This window comes from Anomaloglossus baeobatrachus, chromosome 2 (assembly GCF_048569485.1).
Source record: "Anomaloglossus baeobatrachus isolate aAnoBae1 chromosome 2, aAnoBae1.hap1, whole genome shotgun sequence".
Classification (NCBI taxonomy): Eukaryota; Metazoa; Chordata; class Amphibia; order Anura; family Aromobatidae; genus Anomaloglossus; species Anomaloglossus baeobatrachus.
Genome location: NC_134354.1, coordinates 739,889,752 through 739,916,751, shown reverse-complemented (window position 1 = coordinate 739,916,751; position 27,000 = coordinate 739,889,752). Strand labels below are relative to the sequence as shown.

The 27,000-nt window shown below is 48.7% G+C and overlaps 1 protein-coding gene across 1 annotated transcript in view; it reads right to left on the bottom strand.

Moving 5' to 3' along the window:
• Positions 1-27,000, bottom strand: part of DDX10 (DEAD-box helicase 10) — a 349,483-nt gene that overhangs the window by 235,897 nt on the left and 86,586 nt on the right. The window contains exon 9 of the mRNA XM_075337422.1: positions 20,278-20,362. Coding sequence (XP_075193537.1) covers positions 20,278-20,362 — 85 coding nt within the window. The remainder of the gene's footprint in view (positions 1-20,277; positions 20,363-27,000) is intronic.

The window sequence follows — 27,000 nt, the reverse complement described above, 5'->3', positions numbered from 1 at the left end:
GCTCGTGGTCCTCTGTGCATATTGCACCTGACAGGTTCACTTTAAATTAGGACTGTTACATACAAGTTGAAATCTACAGGGCAGATGGTATATAGCAGTATAACACATCTGGTGTCTGTATACTGAAACTACTCTGTGCCCGGTAACCTACAGACAGAAGGAAGAGCAACATGAAAAATAACATCACGCTACTCTAGATTGTTTCCAGTCTGGAGCAATGAAAAGACATTGTTCTGCTTAGATGCTGTATACACAAACAGAAGGATTTTGCATAATGTAGAGACAGAGACCCTGATTCCAGCGATGTGTCACTTACTGAGCCATTTGCTGTCATTTTGATAAAAATCAATGTTTTCTCTGCTGCAGATCTAGCAGTTATACAGAGCTCATGAATATGCTGGACTAACTGCAGCAAGTAAAGTAGTCCTGTAATGATAACCTACTGCTGATTAACCAGTGATATCAAAACTACACAAAGGGGCACTTCTCACATAGCGAGATCGCTGCTGAGTCACAGGTTTTGTGACGCCCCAGTGACCTCATCAGTGATCTCGCTGTGTGTGACACTGAGCAGCGATCTGGCCCCTGCTGTGAAATCGCTGATCGTTACACACAGTGCTGGTTCATTTTTTGCTCGTTGCTCTCCCACTGTGAAGCACACATCGCTGTGTTTGACAGCGAGAGAGCAACGATCTGAATGTGCAGGGAGCCGGCGTCTGGAAGCTGCGGACGCTGGTAACCAAGGTACATATCAGGTAACTAAGCGAAGTGCTTTGCTTGGTTACCCGATATTTACCTTGGTTACTAGCGTACGCCGCTCTCAGGCTGCCAGTGCTGGCTCACTGCACACGTAGCCAGAGTACACATCGGGTAACTAAGCGAAGTGCTTTGCTTAGTAACCCGATGTGTTTCCTGGCTACGAGTGCAGGGAGCCAGCGCTAAGCGGTGTGCACTGGTAACCAGGTTAAATATCGGGTAACCAAGCTATGCATTTTGCTTAGTTACCCATTATTTACCTTGGTTACCAAGCGCAGCATCGTTTCCACAAGTCGCTGCGGGCTGGTGGCTGGTCACTGGTGAGATCTGCCTGATTGACAGCTCACCAGCGACCATGTAGCGACTCACCAGTGATCCTGACCAGGTCAGATCGCTGGTGGCATCGCTGGAGCGTCGCTTAAGTGTGACGGTACCCTAAGCAGCTCAGTAAGTGACATCACTGTAATCAGGAGCTCAGCCCCTACATTATGTTGTTCTCAGATTAGGTAGCAAAAACCTGGTGACAGATTCCCTTTAAGACCGTCTGATCTATATTTGCACTCCTGCATATTTGTCTCCTGGTTAGCCAGTTAAAGTAGCATACATAGTATCATAGTATCATAGTATCATAGTTTTAAGGTTGAAGGGAGACTCTAAGTCCATCTAGTTCAACCCGTAGCCTAACATGTTGATCCAGAGGAAGGCAAAAAACCCCAATGTGGCAAACAAGTTCCAATGGGGAAAAAATTTCCTTCCTTCGTCCACATCCGGCAATCAGACTAGTTCCCTGGATCAATACCCTGTCATAAAATCTAATATACATAACTGGTTATATTAAATTTTTCAAGAAAGGCGTCCAGGCTCTGCTTAAATGTTAGTAGTGAATCACTCATTACAACATCATGCGGCAGAGAATTCCATAGTCTCACTGCTCGTACAGTAAAGAATCCTCGTCTGTGATTATGATTAAACCTTCTTTCCTCAAGACGTAGCGGATGCCCCCGTGTTTCAGTCGCAGGCCTAGGTGTAAAAAGATCTTTGGAAAGGTCTCTGTACTGTCCCCTCATATATTTATACATTGTGATTAGATCTCCCCTAAGCCTTCGTTTTTCCAGACTAAATAACCCCAAGTTTAATAACCTGTCTTGGTATTGCAGCCCACCCATTCCTCTAATAATCTTGGTCGCTCTTCTCTGCACCCTCTCCAGTTCAGCTATGTCCTTCTTATATATCGGTGACCAGAATTGTACACAGTATTCTAAGTGCGGTCGCACTAGTGACTTGTACAGAGGTAGAACTATATTTTTTTCATGAACACTTATACCTCTTTTAATACATCCCATTATTTTATTAGCCCTGGCAGCAGCTGCCTGACACTGTCCACTAAAGTGAAGTTTACCATCCACCCATACACCCAAGTCTTTTTCTGTGTCTGTTTTACCCAGTGTTCTACAATTAAGTACATAATCATAAATGTTATTTCCTCTACCCAAGTGCATGACCTTACATTTATCTACATTAAACTTCAATTGCCACTTCTCAGCCCAATCCTCCAATTTACATAAATCTCCCTGTAATATAAAATTATCCTCCTCTGTATTGATTACCCTGCAGAGTTTAGTATCATCTGCAAATATTGAAATTCTACTCCGCATGCCCCCAACAAGGTCATTTATAAATATGTTGAAAAGAAGCGGGCCCAATACTGACCCCTGTGGTACCCCACTATGAACTGAGACCCAGTCCGAGTACGTACCATTAATAACCACCCTTTGTTTCCTATCACTGAGCCAGTTTTTAACCCAGTTACACATATTTTCCCCTATCCCCATTATTCTCATTTTATGTACCAACCTTTTGTGTGGCACCGTATCAAAAGCTTTTGAAAAGTCCATATACACAACATCCACTGCATTTCCCTGGTCCAGGCTTGAACTTACCTCTTCATAGAAGCTGATCAAATTAGTTTGACAGGATCGATCCCTCATAAACCCATGTTGATACTCTGTCATAAGGTTATTTTTCTTGAGATACTCCAGTATAGCATCTCTCAAGAAACCCTCAAGGATTTTACCAACCGTAGAGGTTAAACTTACCGGCCTATAATTTCCCGGCTCAGTTTTTGTCCCCTTTTTGAATATTGGCACCACATTTGCTATGCGCCAGTCCTGCGGTACCGACCCTGTTATTAAGGAATCTGAGAAGATTAAAAATAATGGTCTATCTATCACAGAACTCAATTCCTGTAGTACTCTGGGGTGTATGCCATCCGGGCCCGGAGATTTGTCAACCTTAGTGATTTCGAGGCGGCGGCGTACTTCCTGCTGGGTTAAGCAGGTAATATTCAAGGGTGAATTTATGGCATCACTGGTCATGTCATCTGCCATGGCATTTTCTTGTATAAAAACCGTAGAAAAAAAGTCATTCAGCAGGTTGGCTTTACCCTCATCCCCTTCCACCATTTCACCAAGACTATTTTTAAGGGGGCCAACACTATCGCTTTTCAGTTTTTTACTGTTTATGTAGTTAAAGAATATTTTAGGATTATTTTTACTTTCTCTCGCAATGAGTCTCTCTGTCTCAAACTTAGCTAACTTAATTTGCTTTTTACATATTTTATTTAATTTTCTATAATTATATAATGCCTCATCACTACCTACCCTCTTTAATTCTTTTAAGGCTTTCTGTTTTTCTTTTATTGCTTCCCTTACAGCTCTATTTAGCCATAGGGGTTTCCTCCTATTTCTAGCATGTTTGTTCCCATAGGGTATATTTTCTGCACAAGCCCTATTCAGGATGCTCATAAAAGTCTCCCATTTGCTTTGTGTACTTTTATTACTTAGTACATCATCCCAGTTTATTGCACTAAGATCATCTCTCAACCGTTTAAAATTTGCTTTCCTGAAGTTTAGTGTCCTTGTAGCCCCTCTACTAGACATCTTACTAAAGAATACATGAAAACTTATTTTTTTGTGATCACTATTCCCCAAGTAACCCGCAACTTGTATATTTGATATGCGGTCTGGCCTATTGGTTAGTACAAGGTCTAGTAGTGCTCCCCCTCTTGTGGGGTCCTGTACCATTTGTGAAAGGTAATTATCTTTCATTGTTATCAAAAATCTATTTCCTTTGCTGGAACTGCAAATTTCTGTTCCCCAATTTATATCAGGATAGTTAAAGTCCCCCATAATAATTACCTCTCCGAGACTCGCTGCTTTATCAATTTGCTTTATGAGGAGATTCTCTACCTCTTCCATAATATTCGGCGTCTTATAACACACCCCTATCAGTATTTTATTATTCATTCTCCCCCCCCTTATCTCCACCCATAGGGACTCTACATTCTCAGTACCCTCACATATGTTGTCACGCAGGATGGGTTTTAAGGATGATTTTACATATAGACACACACCTCCCCCTCGCTTATTTGTACGGTCATTCCTGAATAGGCTATAACCCTGTAAATTAACAGCCCAGTCATAGCTCTCATCCAGCCATGTCTCTGATATCCCCACTATATCATAATTTTCTTCCAACAATATTAATTCTAATTCCTCCACCTTATTTGTGAGGCTTCGGGCATTAGTGTACATGCACGTTACGTATGACTCTGTACCTATATTCCTGCTTACTGTATTGACTGTCCTAACCCTTCCCCCCGTACCACCCCCAATTTCATTACTTGTGCCCTGGTCACTATCTGCACTACATTCCCCTTCTATAAAGTGAATACCCTCGCCCCCCATTCCTAGTTTAAACACTCCTCCAACCTTCTAGCCATTTTCTGCCCCAGCAGAGCTGCACCCTCCCCATTAAGATGCAGCCCATCCCTAGCATAGAATCTGTAGCCAACTGAAAAGTCGGCCCAATTCTCCAGGAACCCAAAACCCTCTTTCCTACACCAATTCTTGAGCCACCTGTTAACCTCCCTGATCTCTCTTTGCCTCTCTGGTGTGGCTCGTGAACTTTCAACTACATGAATAGTTGAAAGTTAGATCCAGCACCCGAGCAAATAACATAAAAGCAAAAAATCATTATTCCATCATGTTAAATACAAGCGCAATAAGGGGGAAGAAAAAAAAAAAAAAACAACATCAATGCAAAACATCACAGCGTACAAAGCTTCATCACCAGGCTCACCTGCTCGGAGCCAGAACCCGGTGATTTCAGCCTTTTCTTCATGCGCTTGTTTTTAATGTTATGGAATAAAGATTTGTTTCTTGTAAGACGTCTGGCCGGAGCTGGATATTCCTTTGATCCAGTCACCTGGTATTTTCTTTGCACCATTGATAGCTAGGGGGTTTGGCTGCAAAATAATAATTAACCCCTTCTGACTGTCAAAGTTTAGTTATTGCACTTTTTTCCTCCCCTCCTTCCAAATGTAACAACATTTTTATTTCTTTTTAATGGTGCACCATTCATTTTACCATATAATGTACCGAAAAATGGTGTATGTATGTATGTATGTATGTATGTATGTATGTATGTATGTATGTATATATATATGTGTGTGTGTGTGTGTGTATACACACACACACACATACACATATATATATATATATATATATACACACACACGTACGTACGTGTGTATGTATATATATATATATATATATATATATATATATATATATATATACACACACACACGTATATATATATATATATATATGTGTGTGTATGCGTGTGTGTGTATGCGTGTGTGCGTGTGCGTGTATGCGTGTGTGCGTGTGCGTGTATGCGTGTGTGCGTGTGCGTGTATGCGCGTGTGTGCGTATGCGTGTATGCGCGTGTGTGCGTATGCGTGTGTGCGCGTGTGTGCGTATGCGGGTGTGCGTGTGCGTGTGCGTGTGCGCGTGCGCGTGCGCGCGCGCGCGGTGCGCGTGCGCGTGCGCGTGCGCGTGCGCGTGCGCGTGCGTGTCTGCGTGCGCGTGCGCGTGCGCGTGCGTGTCTGCGTGCGTGTCTGCGTGCGTGTCTGCGTGCGTGTCTGCGTGCGTGTCTGCGTGCGTGTCTGCGTGCGTGTCTGCGTGCGTGTCTGCGTGCGTGTCTGCGTGCGTGTCTGCGTGCGTGTCTGCGTGCGTGTCTGCGTGCGTGTCTGCGTGCGTGTCTGCGTGCGTGTCTGCGTGCGTGTCTGCGTGCGTGTCTGCGTGCGTGTCTGCGTGCGTGTCTGCGTGCGTGTCTGCGTGCGTGTCTGCGTGCGTGTCTGCGTGCGTGTCTGCGTGCGTGTCTGCGTGCGTGTCTGCGTGCGTGTCTGCGTGCGTGTCTGCGTGCGTGTCTGCGTGCGTGTCTGCGTGCGTGTCTGTGTGCGTGTCTGTGTGCGTGTCTGTGTGCGTGTCTGTGTGCGTGTCTGTGTGCGTGTCTGTGTGCGTGTCTGTGTGCGTGTCTGTGTGCGTGTCTGTGTGCGTGTCTGTGTGCGTGTCTGTGTGCGTGTCTGTGTGCGCGTCTGTGTGCGCGTCTGTGTGCGCGTCTGTGTGTGTCTGTGTGTGTCTGTGTGTGTCTGTGTGTGTCTGTGTGTGTGATTCCAGATGTCATTTTTAGATCTGCAGCTTTAATTCTCCAATCGTGGCCCTCTGAGCTAGTCGCCCACATTAGAATGTTAGTACACCCCTTGTGTGTGCGTGCTAACATGCTAATGAATGCGCAGCGTCACAGGATGATGTCACTCACCTCTCCGCCGCCATCGCGTCCGACGCTGAATTTCGGCTCAGTGCGCAGGACCCTGGTGTTTCGGTCACACGCACTATGAAGCCGGGTGTACGCGTCCTGGCTTTAAACTGAAGTAGTGCGCATGACCCAAACTCCGGGGTCATGCGCACTGAGCCGAAATCCAGTGTCTGATGCGATGGCAGCAGAGGTGAGTGAGATCAGGGATGTGCCAACATGCTAATGGGGACGACTAGCCAAGGGAAATATCGCCCAGGGGACTACTGACCTCGCTCATTAGCATACGATATGAGATATTTAGAAGTACTGTTCATAGATACGTTTATTTATTCTAGTGTATACAAGGACAGTTAGGCTATGTGCGCACAATGCTTTTTTTTTTTTAGCCGCTGCGTTTTTGTGCGTTTTTTGTCACTAAAAACGCACAAAAACGCACCCACGGCAAAAACGCACTGCGTTTTAATCTGCGTTTTGCTGTGTGTTTGATCACTGCACTTTGCTGCGTTTGTCCAATGCATTGGATGGATGGAAAAACGCAGGAAAATGCAGAAAAAAAGTTGACCTGCTCATATTTTTTTTCTGCACAAAAACGCAGCCAAAGAAAACTGCACTGTGCGGACATCAAAAAAAAGAAGTGTCATAGGCTTTGCTGGGGAAGCAAAGTCATGCAGTTTTGAGCCCCAAACTACACAAAAAACGCACCACAAAAAAAGCGGTAAAAAACGCAGCGTGCGAACATAGCCTTAGGCAGGGATTAGCAACATGCATCCAGAACTGCTCGTGGTCCTGGGTGCATATTGGCCCTAAGAGATGCCCTTTAATACTCTGTAGGACCACCTTTTGCTGCATTTACTGCTCCAAGTCGTTTGGGGTATTATCTCTACCAGATTTCCACATCTAGAAGCTGAAATTATTGCCCCTTCTTTCCAAAACAGCTCTCGCTCAGTGAGATTGGATGGAGACGTCTGTAATCAGTTATTTCAGGTCTTGTCACAGATTCTCAATGGGATTTAGGTCTGGACTGTGACTGGGCCGTTCACACACATGAATATGCTTTGATCTAATCCATCCATTATAGCTCAGTATGTTTAGGGTCGTTGTCCTATAAACCTCAGTCTCAAGTCTTTCAGCCTTCAACAGGTTTTCCTCTAGGACTGGCCTGTATTTATCTCCATCCAGCTTCCCATCATCTCTGACCAACGTCCCTGCCCCTGCTGAAGAAAAGCCTCCCCACAGCAGGATGTTTGCACCACCATGTCTGACGGTGGGCATGGTGCTATCAGAGATGTGCAGTGTTCGTTTTCTGTCACCCACAGCGTTTTGCATTTAGTCGTGAAATTCTCTTTTGGCTCATCTGACCACAGAACCTTCTTCCACGTGCATGTGCCATGTGACCTCGCTCACTTGCAAGGTAATCAGTTCAGGAATCCTCCTCTCAGCCATCAAGAGAATCACACTTGGTATCATGCATAACTTCTACTACTACATCATGTGTCTGCTGCACCGTGCCCTCCGCAGTATCTCCTCCGGCCGTCCGCACCGTCTTGCTGGCTATTCAAACCCCTTAAGCACACACTTTGGCCAAAGAATCTAGATAATTTGATGTTTTCATAGATCAGCCTTTTACAGACAAAAATATACTAAAGGTTTATGTTTGATATCTTGCCGACCCTTGAAAGCCATAAAGCGCACACTCTATGGACATAGAAATTTGATGATTTCCTAGATTAGTCTTTTACAGACAAAAATATACTTATTTTTGAACTGGGCTAAGGGGTGGAACCAATTCTTAGTTTTATATATTTAAAAAAAAATTATATTTATTTATATTTATTCATTTGTAGTCCGTCCTTCATGGCAGCCCAAAGATGGCGGCGAGAGGGGAAATTAGCAGCTACCGGGCTATAATGGCAACACATCAGCACCTCACAATCATGCTGTGCGGGGGTGGCGGTAGTCTTATTATTTGATTGTGGAAGGAGGTTTTGCCCCTTGTCCTGATCGATTCTCAGCGCCAGCGTCTTTTTCCCAACCTGCGGACCAAACAAGTTAATCAACAGGAAGTGACTCTGCGACGGTACTCACTTCCTGTTGATTGCTCAGTTGGTCCGAAGGCGGGAAGAAGGAAGCCAGCGCTGATTGGACATGGGGCTCGCATGACGTCACAACCCAGCGTGAGCCCGGACGCCGCTGGAAGTGAGCCGGTATGGCAAGTATAGTCTCTATTATTTTACCTGGGGGGACTCATAGAATCAGAAGGGGTTGTTCTAATTGTGGACATTCCCTTTAAAGAATTTACTTCTGGTGTATAACAGCTATAATAAAATAATATGGGGGCCGCCCTATACGTAATGATGGAACCGTCATAAATCACGTTACTTAGACAGAAAGACTAAACATAAAAAATTGGCTGGATCCGGGTTCTGGTGTTATAATCTCCAAGTAGTAATTATATCCTGGGATTGTTTGTATAAGGCGGAGGCCACACTGGGATCACTGCGGGTCCTCGCATGACACTCGGCTCACACACTCAGCACAGCGGGGAGCAGAGTATCATGCGAGGGCCATGCGACTGTGGTCCGATCCTGCGATCAGACCACAGCTGCAGAGGGGCGGGCCGGCGCTGCGGAGCAGGGGAGGGAGGGATTTAATCGCCCTCTCTCCTCCGTTGCCGGCTATTGCGATACTCGCACTACACCGCTATATTACATGTGTAATGCGACGTTTCTCTCCTCATAGACTTGAATGGGTGCAAGTGAAACAGGACCACATTCCACTTGCAGCATACTGCAACTGTTTTCTCGGGCCAATTAGGGCCGAGAAAATTATCGCTTATGGGAGCGGGCCCATAGAGTAATATTGGTCCGATTGGAATGCAATTTTTTATCGCATCCCACTCGCACCGATTTTTCTCGCCGTGTGTCGTAGGCCTTATATTCTACATAAGAGCATCCAATACGGAGCACGTTCTCCAGAGCCAACGACACTAATGTTACACTGGTAACACCATCGTTTTCCATCCAGACATCAGAGGAAAAGAGCGATGAAATTACAATGACAAAGTCCAGAGGAAAATGTACAAATTTAGCTTTTACTGCCCTCTTGTGACAGGACGGCTCGGATGACACTCGATGTGCACAAAGATCTCTTATACGTTCTCTATGTGCTCCTATGTTCTCTACGTGTCCTCCCCCTGCTCCTGGACGTTTACACTACAAAGCAGATTTATCGCTTTCTCAGGGTTATGGGAAAGCTGGGTGTGGGCTTTAAAAAGCATACCGGAACAAGCGGCACCGATCCGTTTATCCAGCGCGCAGCCTGGTGTTCGGACCCGGCCGCTCTCCAGAAACACACAGCCGAGGCTGAACTAAGCAGCACTGCAGTAACGGCAGATAATGCAGATTACTAATTAGTGCTGATCATTAATTAAGGTTTTATGGTGGACAATTAAATACTCTTGCGGTCCATGAAACTTTCATTGAAGCCTCAGCGAGCTCCATTAGCCGCAGCCATTAGAATGTAATCCGGCTCACATACAATATGCTTTAAGGGGGACGTGGCCGTAACCGATAAATAGGGGAGATGTGTGCTCACGAAGATGGGGCTCGCCTCAATTACCGCACAGTATGGAGGCGAGAGGCCACATTCACACCATGAGGATTTACAACCAGAACTTATGGGAAAGACCTTAAAAATATATACAAAGTGGTCCAAAAGTAGGTGGACCGTATGTGTAATAGGGTTATCAAACTGTGTAAAGTGAAACTGACACTGTTGCCCTTAGCAACCAATCAGATTCCACCTTTCATTTTCCAAAGAGTCTGTGAAGAATGATAAGTGGAATCTGATTGGTTGCTAAGGGCAACAGAGTCAGTTTCACTTTTCACCATGTTTGATAACCCTATTACACAAGCTGTCCACCTACTTTTGGATAGGTGGCGTACGTCTGATATGCTTGTTGGTTTCAAAGGGGTTGTCCACTACTTTTACATTGATGGCTTATCCTTAGGACAATGTCTGATTGATCGGGGTCAGACACCCCACACCCCCGCCGATCAGCTATCCTCAGTCCCGGCGGCGGTAAGACAGCCACTAATGCTCAGTTCTGGTGCTGCTCCGTCTTCTGAAAGTGGCCGCTGCTGGGTACTGCACATCCACCTCCCATTCCTAGCAAAAGGAGGCAGATGTGTAGTACCTGGCCGCAGGCAGCGCCGGACCTGAGCATTTCCGGCAGTATGCTGCCGCAGCCGACACTGAGAACAGCGGGGGTGCAGGGTGTCTGACCTCGACCGACCAGACATTGATGACCTATCCTAAGGATAGGCCATCAATGTCAAAGTAGTTGACCACCCCTTTAAGATCTCTGCTTGCTGTTATTTAATAAGAACAGTCACCGTCTGGCCCCCGTCTGCAGCCTTTACCATTGCCTGGTCCTTGTTTTCTTTCCTAAAGCCTGTCCACAAAAAAAACAGACAATCAGTCCTGTAGATTAGAACAGGTACATGTACTGTTAAAAATAAAGACCGGACACGTATGTAATTCACAGACATCCATAGGAGGACTAAAGGCCCCGTCACACTAAGCAACATCGCTAGCAACATCGCTGCTAACGAACAACTTTTGTGACGTTGCTAGCGATGTTGCTGTGTGTGACATCCAGCAACAACCTGGCCCCTGCTGTGAGGTCGTTGGTTGTTGCTGAATGTCCTGGGCCATTTTTTAGTTGTTGCTGTCCCGCTGTGAAGCACAGATCGCTGTGTGTGACAGCGAGACAGCAACAACTAATGTGCAGGCAGCAGGAGCCGGCTTCTGCGGAGGCTGGTAACCACAGTAAACATCGGGTAACCAAGAAGCCCTGTCCTTGGTTACCCGATATTTACCTTTGTTACCAGCCTCCGCCGCTCTCACTGTCCGTGCCGGCTCCTGCTCTGTGCACATGTAGCTAGCTGCAGGACACATCGGGTTAATTAACCCGATGTGTGCTGTAGCTAGGAGAGCAGGGAGCCAGCGCTAAGCATTGTGCGCTGCTCCCTGCTCTGTGCACATGTAGCTGCAGCACACATCGGGTAATTAACCCGATGTGTGCTGTAGCTAGGAGAGCAAGGAGCCAGCGCTCAGTGTGCGCTGCTCCCTGCTCTCTGCACGTGTAGTTCCGTGCGGTGGTAACCAAGGTAAATATCGGGTTGGTTACCGATATTTACCTTAGTTACCAAGCGCAGCATCTTCCACGCGGCGCTGGGGGCTGGTCACTGGTTGCTGGTGAGCTCACCAGCAACTCGTGTAGCCACGCTCCAGCGATCCCTGCCAGGTCAGGTTGCTGGTGGGATCGCTGGAGCGTCGCAGTGTGACATCTCACCAGCAACCTCCTAGCAACTTACCAGCGATCCCTATCGTTGTTGGGATCGCTGGTAAGTTGCTTAGTGTGACGGTACCTTTAGTTTGCTATATGGTCTGCTATGGTGTCCTACAGCACCTGTGTATAAGCGGTGCCATGACTGGCTGGAGCATGGAGGACGGTCTAGTCTGAGGAAGAGCATGGTGCTGGATGGAGATAAAGCATGGTGGGGCTGATGCTGTGCAGCTCTTAAGTGGGGAAACATGTTTGTTCCAATAAAGAGAAGAAAAGGAGACAGATTGTGATGTAATGGCTGTGGAGAAGATGAACACGGATGTTTTGACAAAAGCGGAGAGAGGAAAAGAGTCAACTGCTGCAAATTGAGCGAGACTTGGAGAGAAACACTGCTGCTTTCCAAATGTTGCCTGTTGTCCATGCCACGGAGATAACGGGGCTCAGAGAAAGGAAAAAGGTGGCTCGCCAGTGTCCCTGCGGGCGGGAGGGGGGGGGGGGGAGAATGCCAGTGCCCCCTGCGTGGGGGGGGGGGGAGGGGACTGCAAGTGTCCCTGCGTGAGGGGGGGGGGGGGGGGGGACTGTCAGTGTTCCTGCGTGAGGGGGGGGAGCTGCCAGTGTCCCTGCGTGGGGGGGGGGCTGCCAGTGTCCCTGCGTGGGGGGGGGGGCTGCCAGTGTCCCTGCGTGGGCGGGGGGGGGGGGGGGGGGGGGGGTGTCAAGGGAGGAATTTGCGTTGAAGACTGCTACTGGAGTCCTTATTTGGGATATCCAGAGACTGTGCCGTATTAGCTGTATATCAGTGCCAATATATATCAATGTATATAAGGCCCCTTTCACACGTCAGTGATTCTGGTACGTTTGTGCTTTTTTTTAAACGTACCAGAATCACTGACATACACAGACCCATTCTAATGAATGGGTCTGCTCACACGTCAGTGATTTTTCACTGCACGTGTCTCCGTGCGGCGTACCCGCGTGTGCGTGTTTGCCGCACGGAGACATGTCCATTTTTTTCTGGCATCACTGATGTCCCACGGACCACGCAGTGGTGTGGTCCGTGAAACACGTGCCAGAAAAAAACGTGCTTTTAAAATAAAAAACATTTTAACTCACCCGGCGTCCAGCGATGTCCTCTGCAGCCCGTTCTCCCTGCTGCTTCTAAGCCGGCTGATTACTGTCGCGCATATTAATGATGCCCGACACAGCCGACCCGGAAGCAGCTGCTGCAGGGGTCAGCGTCGGCCGGATGCTGCACCGCGGGAGGATTCAGCACCATGGAGAGCGGGGAGCGCACACAGGTGAGTTGATTTCTAAGTGCAATCACGGGCCACGGAGAACGGAGCCCGGATTGCACTTAGACAACCCACGTGTGCCGAGATTCACGGCACACGCAGGGACATGTGCGTGTTTTACACGCCAGTGAAAAACGTCTGTTTTTCACTGACGTGTGAAACGGGCCTAAGACAAAGAACACAGACATGCTCTCTTTTCAGCCAGCGTCATCAACTGAACTGGTTTAATTCGATAGATCCAATTATACAATAAGTAAGCATGAATAACCTTGAAGCTAACAAGGAGTGCTTTTCACTCCCCAATTTCTCACATCACATTGCCTGCCTCCCGTACATTCCTTCTATGTGAACATTACTGATAACACTTTTACAGCTTCACATTCAGGCTTCATCATCGTTGGTTAACTTCATGATTATACAACTTTGAATTATACTATGGGTCTATGCGATGGCTACATAGACAAACAGAAAATTATACAACTACATCTGCATTTTGATTATTTATATACACAGATATTCTTATTATATTAGAACAAACAAGTCGACCTCCACAGTGGCCGCCAGTGTCCCCGCGTGGGGCCGCCAGTGTCCCCGCGTGGGGCCGCCAGTGTCCCCGCGTGGGGCCGCCAGTGTCCCCGCGTGGGGGGGAAAGGGGGGCCTGCCAGTGTCCCCGCGTGGGGGGGAATGGGGGGCCTGCCAGTGTTCCGTGTGGGGGAGGGGCCGCCAGTGTCCCCGCGTGGGGTCGCCAGTGTCCCCGCGTGGGGGAGGGGGGGGGCCGCCAGTGTCCCCGCGTGGGGCCGAATGGGGGGCCGCCAGTGGGGCCGAATGGGGGGCCGCCAGTGGGGCCGCCAGTGTCCCCGCGGGGCCGCCAGTGTCCCCGCGTGGGGCTGCAAAACTGTTATATATCATTTAAAAATGGACCGGTATCTAAAATAGAAGATTACAGCAGCACTTTGGTTTCCACGTCGTCGCTGTGAGTGCCAAGCCTACCAAGTAGCTTCCTCTACTGCTATACAGTGAAAAAAAGATGGAGGCAGCACTCTGCTGCAAAGGTGATGTCCTTTAATGGCCCATTAATGTGACAGTGATGTTTCAGTTCACCAAGAACCTTTCTCAAGCAGTGCACACATTGGAAACAGGAAGTATAGTGTAATTTACATAAATAATTTGCATACAATATATATGCGATTAAAAATGCCATATTATTATTATTATTATTAATATTGTTATTATTGTGGTTTATAAAAGGACAGAAAGAAGTAAATGTTCAAATCAACCTTGTTTAAAGGGAACCTGTCACCAGATTTGTCCCCTATAAGCTGCGGCCACCACCAGTGAGCTCTTATATATAGCGTTATAGAATACTGTACATAAGAGCCCAGGCCGCTCTGTATGACCACTTTTCCTACTTACCTAAGAAGCAGTCCAGTCCGATGGGTGTCGCTGCTCTCGGTTCAGCCTCCTCTCTGTGGTGATAGACGTCCTTCTAAGGCCCGTGTACATGACGCGTCCTACGTCATCCACACAGGCAGACATTGCGCTCCTGCACAGGTGCACTTCTCTCTGTCCTGCTGGGGGCAGATCAAAGTATTGTAGTGCACATGCGCGGTCTGTAACTTTTCCTTGCGCCTGCGCATTATAGTACATTGATCTGCCCTGAGTTGGGCAGATAAAAGTGCGCCTGTGAAGGAGCGCAATGTCGGCCTGTGTGGATGACAGACGTGTCATCCATACTGGGCTGGGTAAAAGGAAGACGGCGATGGCAGAGGAGAGGGGGCACCAGACGGAAAAGCAGCAACCCCCATAAAACCACCCCCTAGGTAAGTATTAAGTGTTTTTTATGTTCTACAGCTCAGCCTGGGCTCTTATATACAGCATGTTAGAATGCTGTATATAAGAGCCCACTGGTGGTGGCCACAGCTTATAGTCGTCAAATCTGGTAACAGGTTCCCTTTAAAATGTGAGAGAGGCTGGAAGCAGGGAAGTTTTTGGTCTTCTCTGCACACACATGGGATGACCAGCACTGCCTCTCCATAGGGAGGTCCAGTCCACCCCCCCCTACATACACTGTGTATGTGAACAGTATGATTAACATAACAAGAGATCGCTGGAGTGATTAGCATTCAAATGGTAGCTATACTATTCAATTGTAATCAACTATGGGAGATTATGCACAAGTTGGCAAAGAACAGGATAAGGGTAAAGGTACAGTCACACTAAGCAACTTACCAGCGATCCCAACAACGATAGGGATCGCTGGTAAGTTGCTAGGAGGTTGCTGGTGAGATGTCACACTGCGACGCTCCAGCGATCCCACCAGCAACCTGACCTGGCAGGGATCGCTGGAGCGTCGCTACACAAGTTGCTGGTGAGCTCACCAGCAACCAGTGACAAGCCCCCAGCGCCGCGTGGAAGATGCTGCGCTTGGTAACTAAGGTAAATATCGGGTAACCAACCCGATATTTACCTTGGTTACCACCGCACGTGCAGAGAGCAGGGAGCAGCGCACACTGAGCGCTGGCTCCTTGCTCTCCTAGTTACAGCACACATCGGTTAATTAACCCGATGTGTGCTGCAGCTACATGTGCACAGAGCAGGGAGCAGCGCACAATGCTTAGCGCTGGCTCCTTGCTCTCCTAGTTACAGCACACATCGGTTAATTAACCCGATGTGTGCTGCAGCTACATGTGCACAGAGCAGGAGCCGGCAGCACAGGCAGTGAAAGCGGCAGAGGCTGGTAACAAAGGTAAATATCGGATAACCAAGGACAGGGCTTCTTGGTTACCCGATGTTTACATTGGTTACCAGCCTCCGCAGAAGCCGGCTCCTGCTGCCTGCATATTTAGTTGTTGCTGTCTCGCTGTCACACACAGCGATCTGTGCTTCACAGCAGGACAGCAACAACTAAAAAATGGCCCAGGACATTCAGCAACAACCAACGACCTCACAGCAGGGGCCAGGTTGTTGCTGGATGTCACACACAGCAACATCGCTAGCAACGTCACAAAAGTTGTTCGTTAGCAGCGATGTTGCTAGCGATGTTGCTTAGTGTGACGGGGCCTTAAGTTCCCACAGTGCGTTTTTCGCGGCGTTTTTGCGCAGTTTTTGGGTGCATTTTTGGCCTCAAAACTGCAGGACTTTGCTTCCCCAGCAAAGTCTATGAGTTTTCATTTTTGCTGTCTGCACACAGCGTTTTTTTTTCAGCTGCGTTTTTGTGGTGCCACAAAAACGCAGCATGTCCATTATTCCCGCGTTTTTCACTGCGCTTTTCATCCATTGAGTGCAATGGGATGTTGAAAGACGCAATGAGAAACGCAAATAGCTGCGTTTTGGTGCGTTCCTAAGACCAAAAACGCAGCTATAAACGCAGGAAGTGGGTAGAAAAGTGACGTTTACAGGAAGAGGATTCCTTCTGTCAGTATATACAGAAGCGTGAATCCTCCCGGTACCGTCACCGCCGCTTCCACCTCCTGTCCTGTGCATGAATGCTGCCGTGCGGCGCCATGTCTGGGCGGGAGGTGGAAGCAGCTGCGAAAACAAAAGTTAACAGTAGAAAAAAAAAAAAGTTATACTCACCTGTCTGCAGCCTCCCGGTGCCATGCCCGCTCCCATCTCCTCTCACGGTATCGCCACCCCCGCTCCGGCTGTGTGCAGACGGCCGGGAAACCTCCGATGGATGCAGGACCTGGCGATGGATCACCTGATGCAGTCACCTGATGCATCAGGTGATCGTAAGTATCGCGGTGACGCAGGCGCCCGACAGGTATCAGCGGATGCGTCAGGAGACTTCATCCCTGATTACCGGCAGCTGCTGCAGCGATCGGACGGGATCAGACTCCCGCCCCATCGCTCCAGGAGCTGCCGGTAATCAGCACATAAGTGAGTATTATTTTTTTTTTTTGCACCGATGCATCTGCTGATTGTATAATCGGCTTTTATGCAATCAGCTGATGTGTGATGTGATTCAGGCACTTGATCCTGACACATCATCTGATCGCTTTGCCTTCCAGCAAACCGATCAGATGATATTGGATCCAGATTGGACGGCGCGGGACCCTGACCCAGGATTACTGCGGAGGGGGGGGGGTTTATTTCAATAAAGATGGAGTCACTAATTGTGTTGTGTTTTATTTCTAATAAAAATATTTTTCTGTGTGTTGTGTTTTTTTTATATCTTTACTAGAAATTCATGGTGGCCATGTCTAATATTGGCGTGACACCATGAATTTCGGGCTTAGGGCCAGCTATACAGCTAGCCCTAACCCCATTATTACCCAGCGAGCCACCCGGCATCAGGGCAGCTGGAAGAGTTGGATACAGCGCCAGAAGATGGCGCTTCTATGAAAGCGCCATTTTCTGGGGTGGCTGCGGGACTGCAATTCACAGCGGGGGTGCCCAGAAAGCATGGGCATCCTGCACTGTGGATTCCAATCCCCAGCTGCCTAGTTGTACCCGGCTGGACTCAAAAATTGGGCGAAGCCCACGTCATTTTTTTTTTAAATTATTTCATGAAATTCATGAAATAATTTAAAAAAAAAAAAGGGCTTCCCTATATTTTTGGTTCCCAGCCGGGTACAAATAGGCAGCTGGGGGTTGTGGGCAGCCCGTACCTGCCTGCTGTACCCGGCTAGCATACAAAAATATGGCGAAGCCAACGTCATTTTTTTTGTTTGGGGGGGGGCAAAGAAATCCTGCATACAGTCCTGGAAGGAGGATGCTGAGCCTTGTAGTTCGACAGCTGCTGTCTGCTCTCCTGCATACACTATTGGATGGAGGATGCTGAGCCTTGTAGGTCTGCTCCCCCTGACTCTCCCTCAAGCATACAGTCCTGGATGGAGCATGCTGAGCCTTGTAGTTCTGCAGCTGCTGTCTGCTCTCCTGCATACACTATTGGATGGAGTATGCTGAGCCTTGTAGTTCTGCAGCTGTCTGCTCTTCTCCATACACTAGTGGAGAATGAAGAACACATTGAAGAAGGAAATGACATCAGACCTTTTTTTTTTGTTCACTGATAAAAAACGCAAAAAGACGCAGTGAGCAAAAACGCAGCAAAACGCAGCAAAAAAACGCACCAAATCGCGGCAAAACGCGTGCGTTTTTTGCCACGGGTGTGTTTTTGTGCAGTTTTTGCCGCAAAAAACGCACAAAAACGCAGCGTCAAAAAAACGCAGTGTATGAACCTAGCTTAAGATGTAAGTAGAGCCTGTGTGAGCCAAGTGCAGGTTTTCCCTCTTACAACATGGTGCAGAGGATGCACTGAGCAGGTGCAGAGTGAGTGCAACTGAGCCCTAGTGGCACAGGTACAAATACTGCAGACATGGGGGGGCAAGAGGAAAGACGGGGCGGGGGGCAAGAGGAAAGACGGGGCGGGGGGCAAGAGGAAAGACGGGGCGGGGGGCAAGAGGAAAGACGGGGCGGGGGGCAAGAGGAAAGACGGGGCGGGGGGCAAGAGGAAAGACGGGGCGGGGGGCAAGAGGAAAGACGGGGCGGGGGGCAAGAGGAAAGACGGGGCGGGGGGCAAGAGGAAAGACGGGGCGGGGGGCAAGAGGAAAGACGGGGCGGGGGGCAAGAGGAAAGACGGGGCGGGGGGCAAGAGGAAAGACGGGGCGGGGGGCAAGAGGAAAGACGGGGCGGGGGGCAAGAGGAAAGACGGGGCGGGGGGCAAGAGGAAAGACGGGGCGGGGGGCAAGAGGAAAGACGGGGCGGGGGGCAAGAGGAAAGACGGGGCGGGGGGCAAGAGGAAAGACGGGGCGGGGGGCAAGAGGAAAGACGGGGCGGGGGGCAAGAGGAAAGACGGGGCGGGGGGCAAGAGGAAAGACGGGGCGGGGGGCAAGAGGAAAGACGGGGCGGGGGGCAAGAGGAAAGACGGGGCGGGGGGCAAGAGGAAAGACGGGGCGGGGGGCAAGAGGAAAGACGGGGCGGGGGGCAAGAGGAAAGACGGGGCGGGGGGCAAGAGGAAAGACGGGGCGGGGGGCAAGAGGAAAGACGGGGCGGGGAGCAAGAGGAAAGACGGGGCGGGGAGCAAGAGGAAAGACGGGGCGGGGAGCAAGAGGAAAGACGGGGCGGGGAGCAAGAGGAAAGACGGGGCGGGGAGCAAGAGGAAAGACGGGGCGGGGAGCAAGAGGAAAGACGGGGCGGGGAGCAAGAGGAAAGACGGGGGGCGGGGAGCAAGAGGAAAGACGGGGGGCGGGGAGCAAGAGGAAAGACGGGGGGCGGGGAGCAAGAGGAAAGACGGGGGGCGGGGAGCAAGAGGAAAGACGGGGGGCGGGGAGCAAGAGGAAAGACGGGGGGCGGGGAGCAAGAGGAAAGACGGGGCGGGGAGCAAGAGGAAAGACGGGGCGGGGAGCAAGAGGAAAGACGGGGCGGGGAGCAAGAGGAAAGACGGGGCGGGGAGCAAGAGGAAAGACGGGGCGGGGAGCAAGAGGAAAGACGGGGCGGGGAGCAAGAGGAAAGACGGGGCGGGGAGCAAGAGGAAAGACGGGGCGGGGAGCAAGAGGAAAGACGGGGCGGGGAGCAAGAGGAAAGATGGGGGGTGGGGAGCAAGAGGAAAGACGGGGCGGGGAGCAAGAGGAAAGACGGGGCGGGGAGCAAGAGGAAAGACGGGGGGTGGGGGACAGACGGGGGGTGGGGGACAGACGGGGGGGTGGGGGACAGACAGGGGGGGGCAGACAGGGGGGGGCAGACAGGGGGGCGGCAGACAGGGGGGCGGCAGACAGGGGGGGCGGCAGACGGGGAGGGGACAGACGGGCATGAGCGGGAATAATTAGCTATTAAATTAAACTCAATCCACCTATTAGATATTCGGTAGCTGCTATCAATAAAATAACAGTGCATTTCACAAACTTTACTTGCCTGTATTTCAGATACTATACATCCGATCTCACAACTAAAGGTATGTATAGAATCAGCATGATAGTGCCCGTGTAGCACTGGCTTTAGTTTATATAGGAAAATCCTGGTGGTTGGTCCTCTTTAATTAAAATGTACGATTGTTCATGGCACAGCTCCTTTAAGAGGTTAATGTGCAGAATATTAGAAACTTTCCAGAATTTAAATCATCGAAAGTCATCTTAAGCAGACCTTAATAAATCATGGACGATTTCAGCTTTGGAGCCTGTAAATGTGTAAAAATGTGCCCCGGACTTAATACCAGACACAGACATTTATAGTACATGAGGTTATGAGCCACAGCCAATAAAGATACTAAGTAAGACTCACCGTGCGGTTCGCCCGACTCTGTGAATGTAAGTATTGGCGTCCTCCGGGCAGTCCAGCTGCAGCACCCAGTTCACTGCCGGGAAATCTAAGGGAAAAAAAAGGAAATATAGAAAACAGAAAGATCCACAATGTATGTGCATCATACAAAGCCATAGTGCAAAGGCAGCGAATCTGTCATCTGAGTCACATTTGCAGTTCAGTATGGAAATATTTGAACAGTGACCGAATCTTCGTGATTTCAGCTCTGCAGGACACTATTTTTGGTTAATTATGAAACAACTGAGATGCAACTGAAGTTTACACTTTCAGGTTTTAAGTAAAGGGGGTTGAAAAAAAAAATCCTGTTAAGAGTTAAGAACTGCAGCCATTTTCTACAAAGCTACTTCATTTCAGAGACTCAAAAGTAATTGGACAAATTTACCATGAATAAAATGTTGATTTTTAGTTTTTCATAGAGAATCCTTTGCAGCAGTGACGGCATGAAGTCTGGAAGCCATGGACATCACTAACGTTGGGTTCCTCCTCAGTGAGACTTTGCCACCTTTACTGCAGCTGACTTCAGTTGTAGATTGTGGATCTTTGTCTCAAGCTTGTGAAATGCAGCACGATGGGGTTGAGATCTGGTGATGACTCCGCAATTGCAGAATATTCCACGTCTTTGCCTTCTCCTGTGTTGCTTTCGCAGGATGTTTTGGGTCATTGTCCATCTGTCCTGTGATGCACCGTACAATCAATCTTGTTGTATTTGGTTGAATCTGAGCAGAAAGTCTCGCCCTGTACACTGCATAATTCATCCGGATGCTTCTGTCTTCAGTCACGTCATCAATAAACACTAGCGCCCCAGAGCCATTGGAAGCCATACATGCCTGGCCATCACACCGACTACATCATGTGTTACAGAGGATGTGCTGTGCTTTGGATCATGAGGCTCTCCAAGCCTTCTCCATACTTTCTTCTTCCCATCATTCTGATACAGGTTAATCTTCGCTTAATCTGTCCATACAATGCTTTTACAGAACTGGGCGGCTTCTTCAGATACTTCTTAACAAAGCCTAATCTGGCCTATTTTTAAGGCCTCGGTTCCACTTGCGTTTTGCACGGATGAGTGTAACCCAATAAAACATCAGATTGCTCTCACTCTACTGCAAAAACTATGGGGCAGTGTCCATCTGCGATTGATATCTCATGCCATAGCGGCCTGCGGAATGAATCACAGCATGCGGCGTTTGGCAGCGAGTCTCGGCTCACACACCCCCATACAAGTCTATGGGAGTGTGTGAAACATCGCACTGCACTCGCATGTCAGCCGACTGAAGTGTAATGTACGCAGAGACAGGCCGGGGAGGAGATGGTGAGAAAGTGCTCCCTCCCTCTTCTCCGCAGCTGTGACCCAATCGCAAGATCAGATCACAGTCACATGACCCTCGGCTGACGCTCATAGCAGAGTCATTAGCATATCGCTTCCAATGCTCTCGCAGAAGCTATCCTCAAGTGGAACTGTACCCTTAGGCTGATAAATGGTTTCCACTTGTGGTGACCCCTCTGTATTTGCTCTCAGGAAGTCTTCTCTTGCAGACGTAGATATTGAAACACCTACTTCCTAAAGCACGTTCTTCACTTGGGTGGATGTTGTGAAGGGGTTTTCCTTCACCATGGAAAGAATCCTGCGATCATCCACCACTGTTTTCTTCCATGGGTGTCCAGGCCTCTGAGTTCACAAGCTCACCAGTGCTCTGTTGCTTTGCTCGCTCTTAACATTTCTGTTCTGACAGGTTTCTTCTTTTTTTCCAGCCATTGATGTTCCGTTTCTCTTCCATTGAGAGCTCCTTGGACCGCATGTTGTGGGCTCACAGCAACAACTTCCAACTGCAAACACCACAGCTGGAATCAGCTCCAGACCTTTTTACTGCTAAACTGATGATGGATTAACGAGGGCACAGCCCATGTTTGTGAGATAATTGTCCAAATGCTTTTGATCCCTTGAAAAAGAGGCAGCTGCAAATTAAAAGAGCTGTAATTCCTAAACCCTTCCTTTGATTAGGATGGGAATACCCTCAAATTAAAGCAGAGATTCTGCACTTTAAGTCCATATTAATTATATTACCATCTTGAATGTGTTTTGGTAAAAAACTCAAACGTAAAAGCTGGTCCAAATATTTCTGGACCTAACTGTATATATGGTAAATATGACAGTATCAGCTAAAAGTATTGAGGAGGCGCATAATCTCCAGAGCAATGTTAATAATAACAAATGTCTTGTATGAAAGCCGCCTGCATTGTGTGCACAGAAGAGAATAGTATATACCATTCAGCACAGATTACCTGCATGTCATAGAAACATTACATAGCTTGGTTCCGTTATCTTATGGCCTTGTATACACATGGCCATTACAAATTTTGCAGGGGGAAAAAAAATGAACAAAGCAAAAAAAAAAAAAAAAATTAAAAAAAAAAACAAAAAACAAAAACAATTTCTATATATTAGGATAGGTCACCAGTGCGTTTTTCTTAGTTGGAGCACAAATGTGTGAATAGCTCATTGACTTGTATAGGGCCGCACAGATATATTGTCCTTTGCATGTGGATTTACCGTGTAAGAGCAGAAAACCAAGCAGCCATTCAAGGTGTATACCGGTAACAAAATGACCTCCTACCTGCAGAGCACAGCGCTCTCGGCAGCCCCGCAGGAAACAAATGTAGCAGAGGTCGAGAGTGCAGACTGCCGCACCATTGTTAACTCCTTCACGACAGGTCGATTTTTCGCTTTCCGTTTTTTTTTCCGCCATTCTTCTTCCGAGAGACGTAACTTTTTTATTTTTCCGGCAATATGGTCATGTGAGGGCTCATTTTTTTCCGAACAAGCTTTACTTTTAAATGAAACCGTAAGTTTTACCATATGGTGTACTGGAAAACGTCAAAAAAATTCCAAATGCGGACAAATTGCAAATAAAGTGCGATCGCACTATTGTTTTTGAGATATTTTATTCACTGTGTTCACTATATGGTAAACCTGATGTGTGGGTGTGATGACTGAGGTCGGTGCGAGTTCGTAGACACCAAACATGTATAGGTTTACTTTTATATAAAGAGGTTAAAAAAAAAAATCTGAAGTTTATCCGAAAAAAGTGGCGCACGTTTTACGCCATATTCCATGACCCGTAGCGTTCTCATTTTTCGGGATCTATGGCTCAGTGATGGCTTATTTTTTGCGTCTCGAGCTGACATTTTTTGTGGAGGTGGCACTGAGCTATAGTTTGTTTGTTTAAACGTAATAAGAATATGTGTGTATATAACTAAATCAAAATCTAGATGTAGATGCAAAATTATCTGTCTGTCTGTCTATGTAGCCATTGCACAGACCTATAGTATAATTTAAAGTTGTATAGTCATGAAGGGGTTAACCAAAGATAATGAAGCCAAAATGTGAAGCTACAAACTCTTATCAGTAGTGTCCACATAGAAAGAATGTTTTAATGAACATCTGCTGGGAGAAGAAGGGAATTTTGTTTACTTACCGTAAATTCCTTTTCTTCTAGCTCCAATTGGGAGACCCAGACAATTGGGTGTATAGCTACTGCCTCCGGAGGCCAAACAAAGTATTACACTTAAAAGTGTAAGGCCCCTCCCCTTCTGGCTATACACCCCCCCGTGCATCACGGGCTCCTCAGTTTTAGTGCAAAAGCAAGAAGGAGGAAAGCCAATAACTGTTTTAAATACAAATTCAACCCGAGAAACAACCTCGGAGAACTGAACTGTTCAACATGAACAACATGTGCACCCGAAAAAAACAAACTTCCTAAGAAAACAGGGCGGGTGCTGGGTCTCCCAATTGGAGCTAGAAGAAAAGGAATTTACGGTAAGTAAACAAAATTCCCTTCTTTGTCGCTCCTAATTGGGAGACCCAGACAATTGGGACGTCCAAAAGCAGTCCCTGGGTGGGTAAAAGAATACCTCGTGATAGGGCCGTCAAACAGCCCTTTCCTACAGGTGAGCCACCGCCGCCTGAAGGACTTGTCTACCTAGGCCGGCATCCGCCGAAGCGTAGGTATGCACCTGATAATGCTTGGTAAAAGTGTGCAGACTCGACCAGGTAGCCGCCTGGCACACCTGCTGAGCCGTAGCCTGGTGCCGTAATGCCCAGGACGCACCCACGGCTCTGGTAGAATGGGCCTTCAGCCCTGATGGAATCGGAAGCCCAGCCGAACGGTAGGTGTGAAGAATTGGTTCCTTGATCCACCGCGCAAGGGTGGATTTGGAAGCTTGCGACCCTTTACGCTGACCAGCGACAAGGACAAAGAGTGCATCCGAGCGGCGCAGAGACGCCGTGCGGGAAATGTAGATCCTGAGTGCTCTCACCAGATCCAATAAATGCAAACCCTTTTCAAATTGGTGAACTGGATGCGGACACAAAGACGGTAAAGTGATATCTTGATTGAGATGAAAGGAAGATACCACCTTGGGAAGAAATTCTGGAATTGGACGCAGAACTACCTTGTCCTGGTGAAACACCAGGAATGGAGATCTGCATGATAACGCCGCCAGCTCGGACACTCTCCGAAGAGACGTGACCGCCACTAGAAAGGCCACTTTCTGTGAAAGACGAGAAAGGGAAACCTCCTTCATAGGCTCGAAAGGCGGCTTCTGGAGAGCAATTAGAACCTTGTTCAGGTCCCAGGGCTCCAACGGCCGCTTGTAAGGGGGGACGATATGACAAACCCCTTGCAGGAACGTGCGTACCTGAGGAAGTCGCGCCAGGCGTTTCTGAAAAAATACGGATAGCGCGGAGACTTGACCTTTAAGGGAGCCAAGCGACAAACCTTTTTCCAACCCAGACTGCAGGAAGGAAAGAAAAGTAGGCAATGCAAAAGGCCAGGGAGAAACTCCCTGAGCAGAGCACCAAGATAGGAATATCCTCCACGTCCTGTGGTAGATCTTGGCGGAGGATGGCTTCCTAGCCTGTCTCATGGTGGCAACCACTTCATGAGATAAACCTGAGGCCGCTAGGATCCAGGACTCAATGGCCACACAGTCAGGTTCAGGGCCGCAGAATTCAGATGGAAAAACGGCCCTTGAGACAGCAAGTCTGGACGGTCTGGTAGTGCCCACGGATGGCCTACCGTGAGGTGCCACAGATCCGGGTACCACGACCTCCTTGGCCAGTCTGGAGCGACGAGAATGGCGCGGCGGCAGTCGGACCTGATTTTGCGGAGCACTCTGGGCAACAATGCCAGAGGTGGGAACACATACGGTAGCCGGAACTGCGACCAATCTTGAACTAAGGCGTCTGCCGCCAGAGCTCGGTGATCGTGAGACCGTGCCATGAAAACCGGGACTTTGTTGTTGTGCCGTGACGCGATCAGGTCGACGTCCGGCATCCCCCAGCGGCGACAGATCTCCTGAAACACGTCCGGGTGAAGGGACCATTCCCCTGCGTCCATGCCCTGGCGACTGAGAAAGTCTGCTTCCCAGTTTTCTACGCCTGGGATGTGGACTGCGGATATGGTGGATGCCGTGTCTTCCACCCACGTCAGAATCCGCCGGACTTCCTGGAAGGCTTGCCGACTGCGTGTTCCCCCTTGGTGGTTGATGTATGCCACCGCTGTGGAGTTGTCCGACTGAATTCGGATCTGCTTGCCTTCCAGCCACTGTTGGAAGGCTTGTAGGGCAAGATAGACTGCTCTGATTTCCAGAACATTGATCTGAAGGGTGGACTCTTTCCGAGTCCACGTACCTTGAGCCCTGTGGTGGAGAAACACTGCTCCCCACCCCGATAGACTCGCATCTGTCGTGACCACCGCCCAGGATGGGGGTAGGAACGACTTTCCTTTTGACAATGAGGTGGGAAGAAGCCACCACCGGAGAGATTCCTTGGCTGCCTGAGAGAGGGAGACCTCCCTGTCGAGGGACGTCGACTTCCCGTCCCATTGGCGGAGAATGTCCCATTGTAATGGACGCAGATGAAACTGCGCAAAAGGAACTGCTTCCATTGCTGCTACCATCTTCCCTAGGAAGTGCATGAGGCGCCTCAAGGGGTGCGACTGGCCCTGCAGGAGAGATTGCACCCCTGTCTGTAGCGAGCACTGTTTGTCCAGTGGAAGTTTCACTATCGCTGAGAGAGTATGAAACTCCATGCCAAGATATATTAGTGATTGGGTCGGGGTTAGATTTGACTTTGAAAAGTTGATGATCCACCCGAAACTCTGGAGAGTCTTCAGTGCCACGTTCAGGCTGTGTTGGCATGCCTCTTGAGAGGGTGCCTTGATAAGTAGATCGTCTAAATACGGGATCACAGAGTGACCTTGCGAGTGCAGGACTGCTACTACTGCTGCCATGACCTTGGTGAAGACCCGAGGGGCTGTCGGCAGCCCGAAAGGTAGAGCTACGAACTGCAGGTGTTCGCTTCCTATAACGAAGCGTAGAAAACGCTGATGCTCTGGTGCAATCGGCACGTGGAGATAAGCATCCTTGATGTCTATTGATGCTAGGAAATCTCCTTGAGACATTGAGGCGATAACGGAGCGGAGAGATTCCATCCGGAACCTCCTGGTTTTTACGTGTTTGTTGAGCAGCTTTAGATCCAGGACGGGACGGAACGACCCGTCTTTCTTTGGCACCACAAACAAATTGGAGTTAAAACCGTGGCCTTGTTCCTGAAGAGGAACGGAAGTCACCACTCCTTCCGCCTTTAGAGCGGACACCGCTTGCAGCAGAGCATCGGCTCGG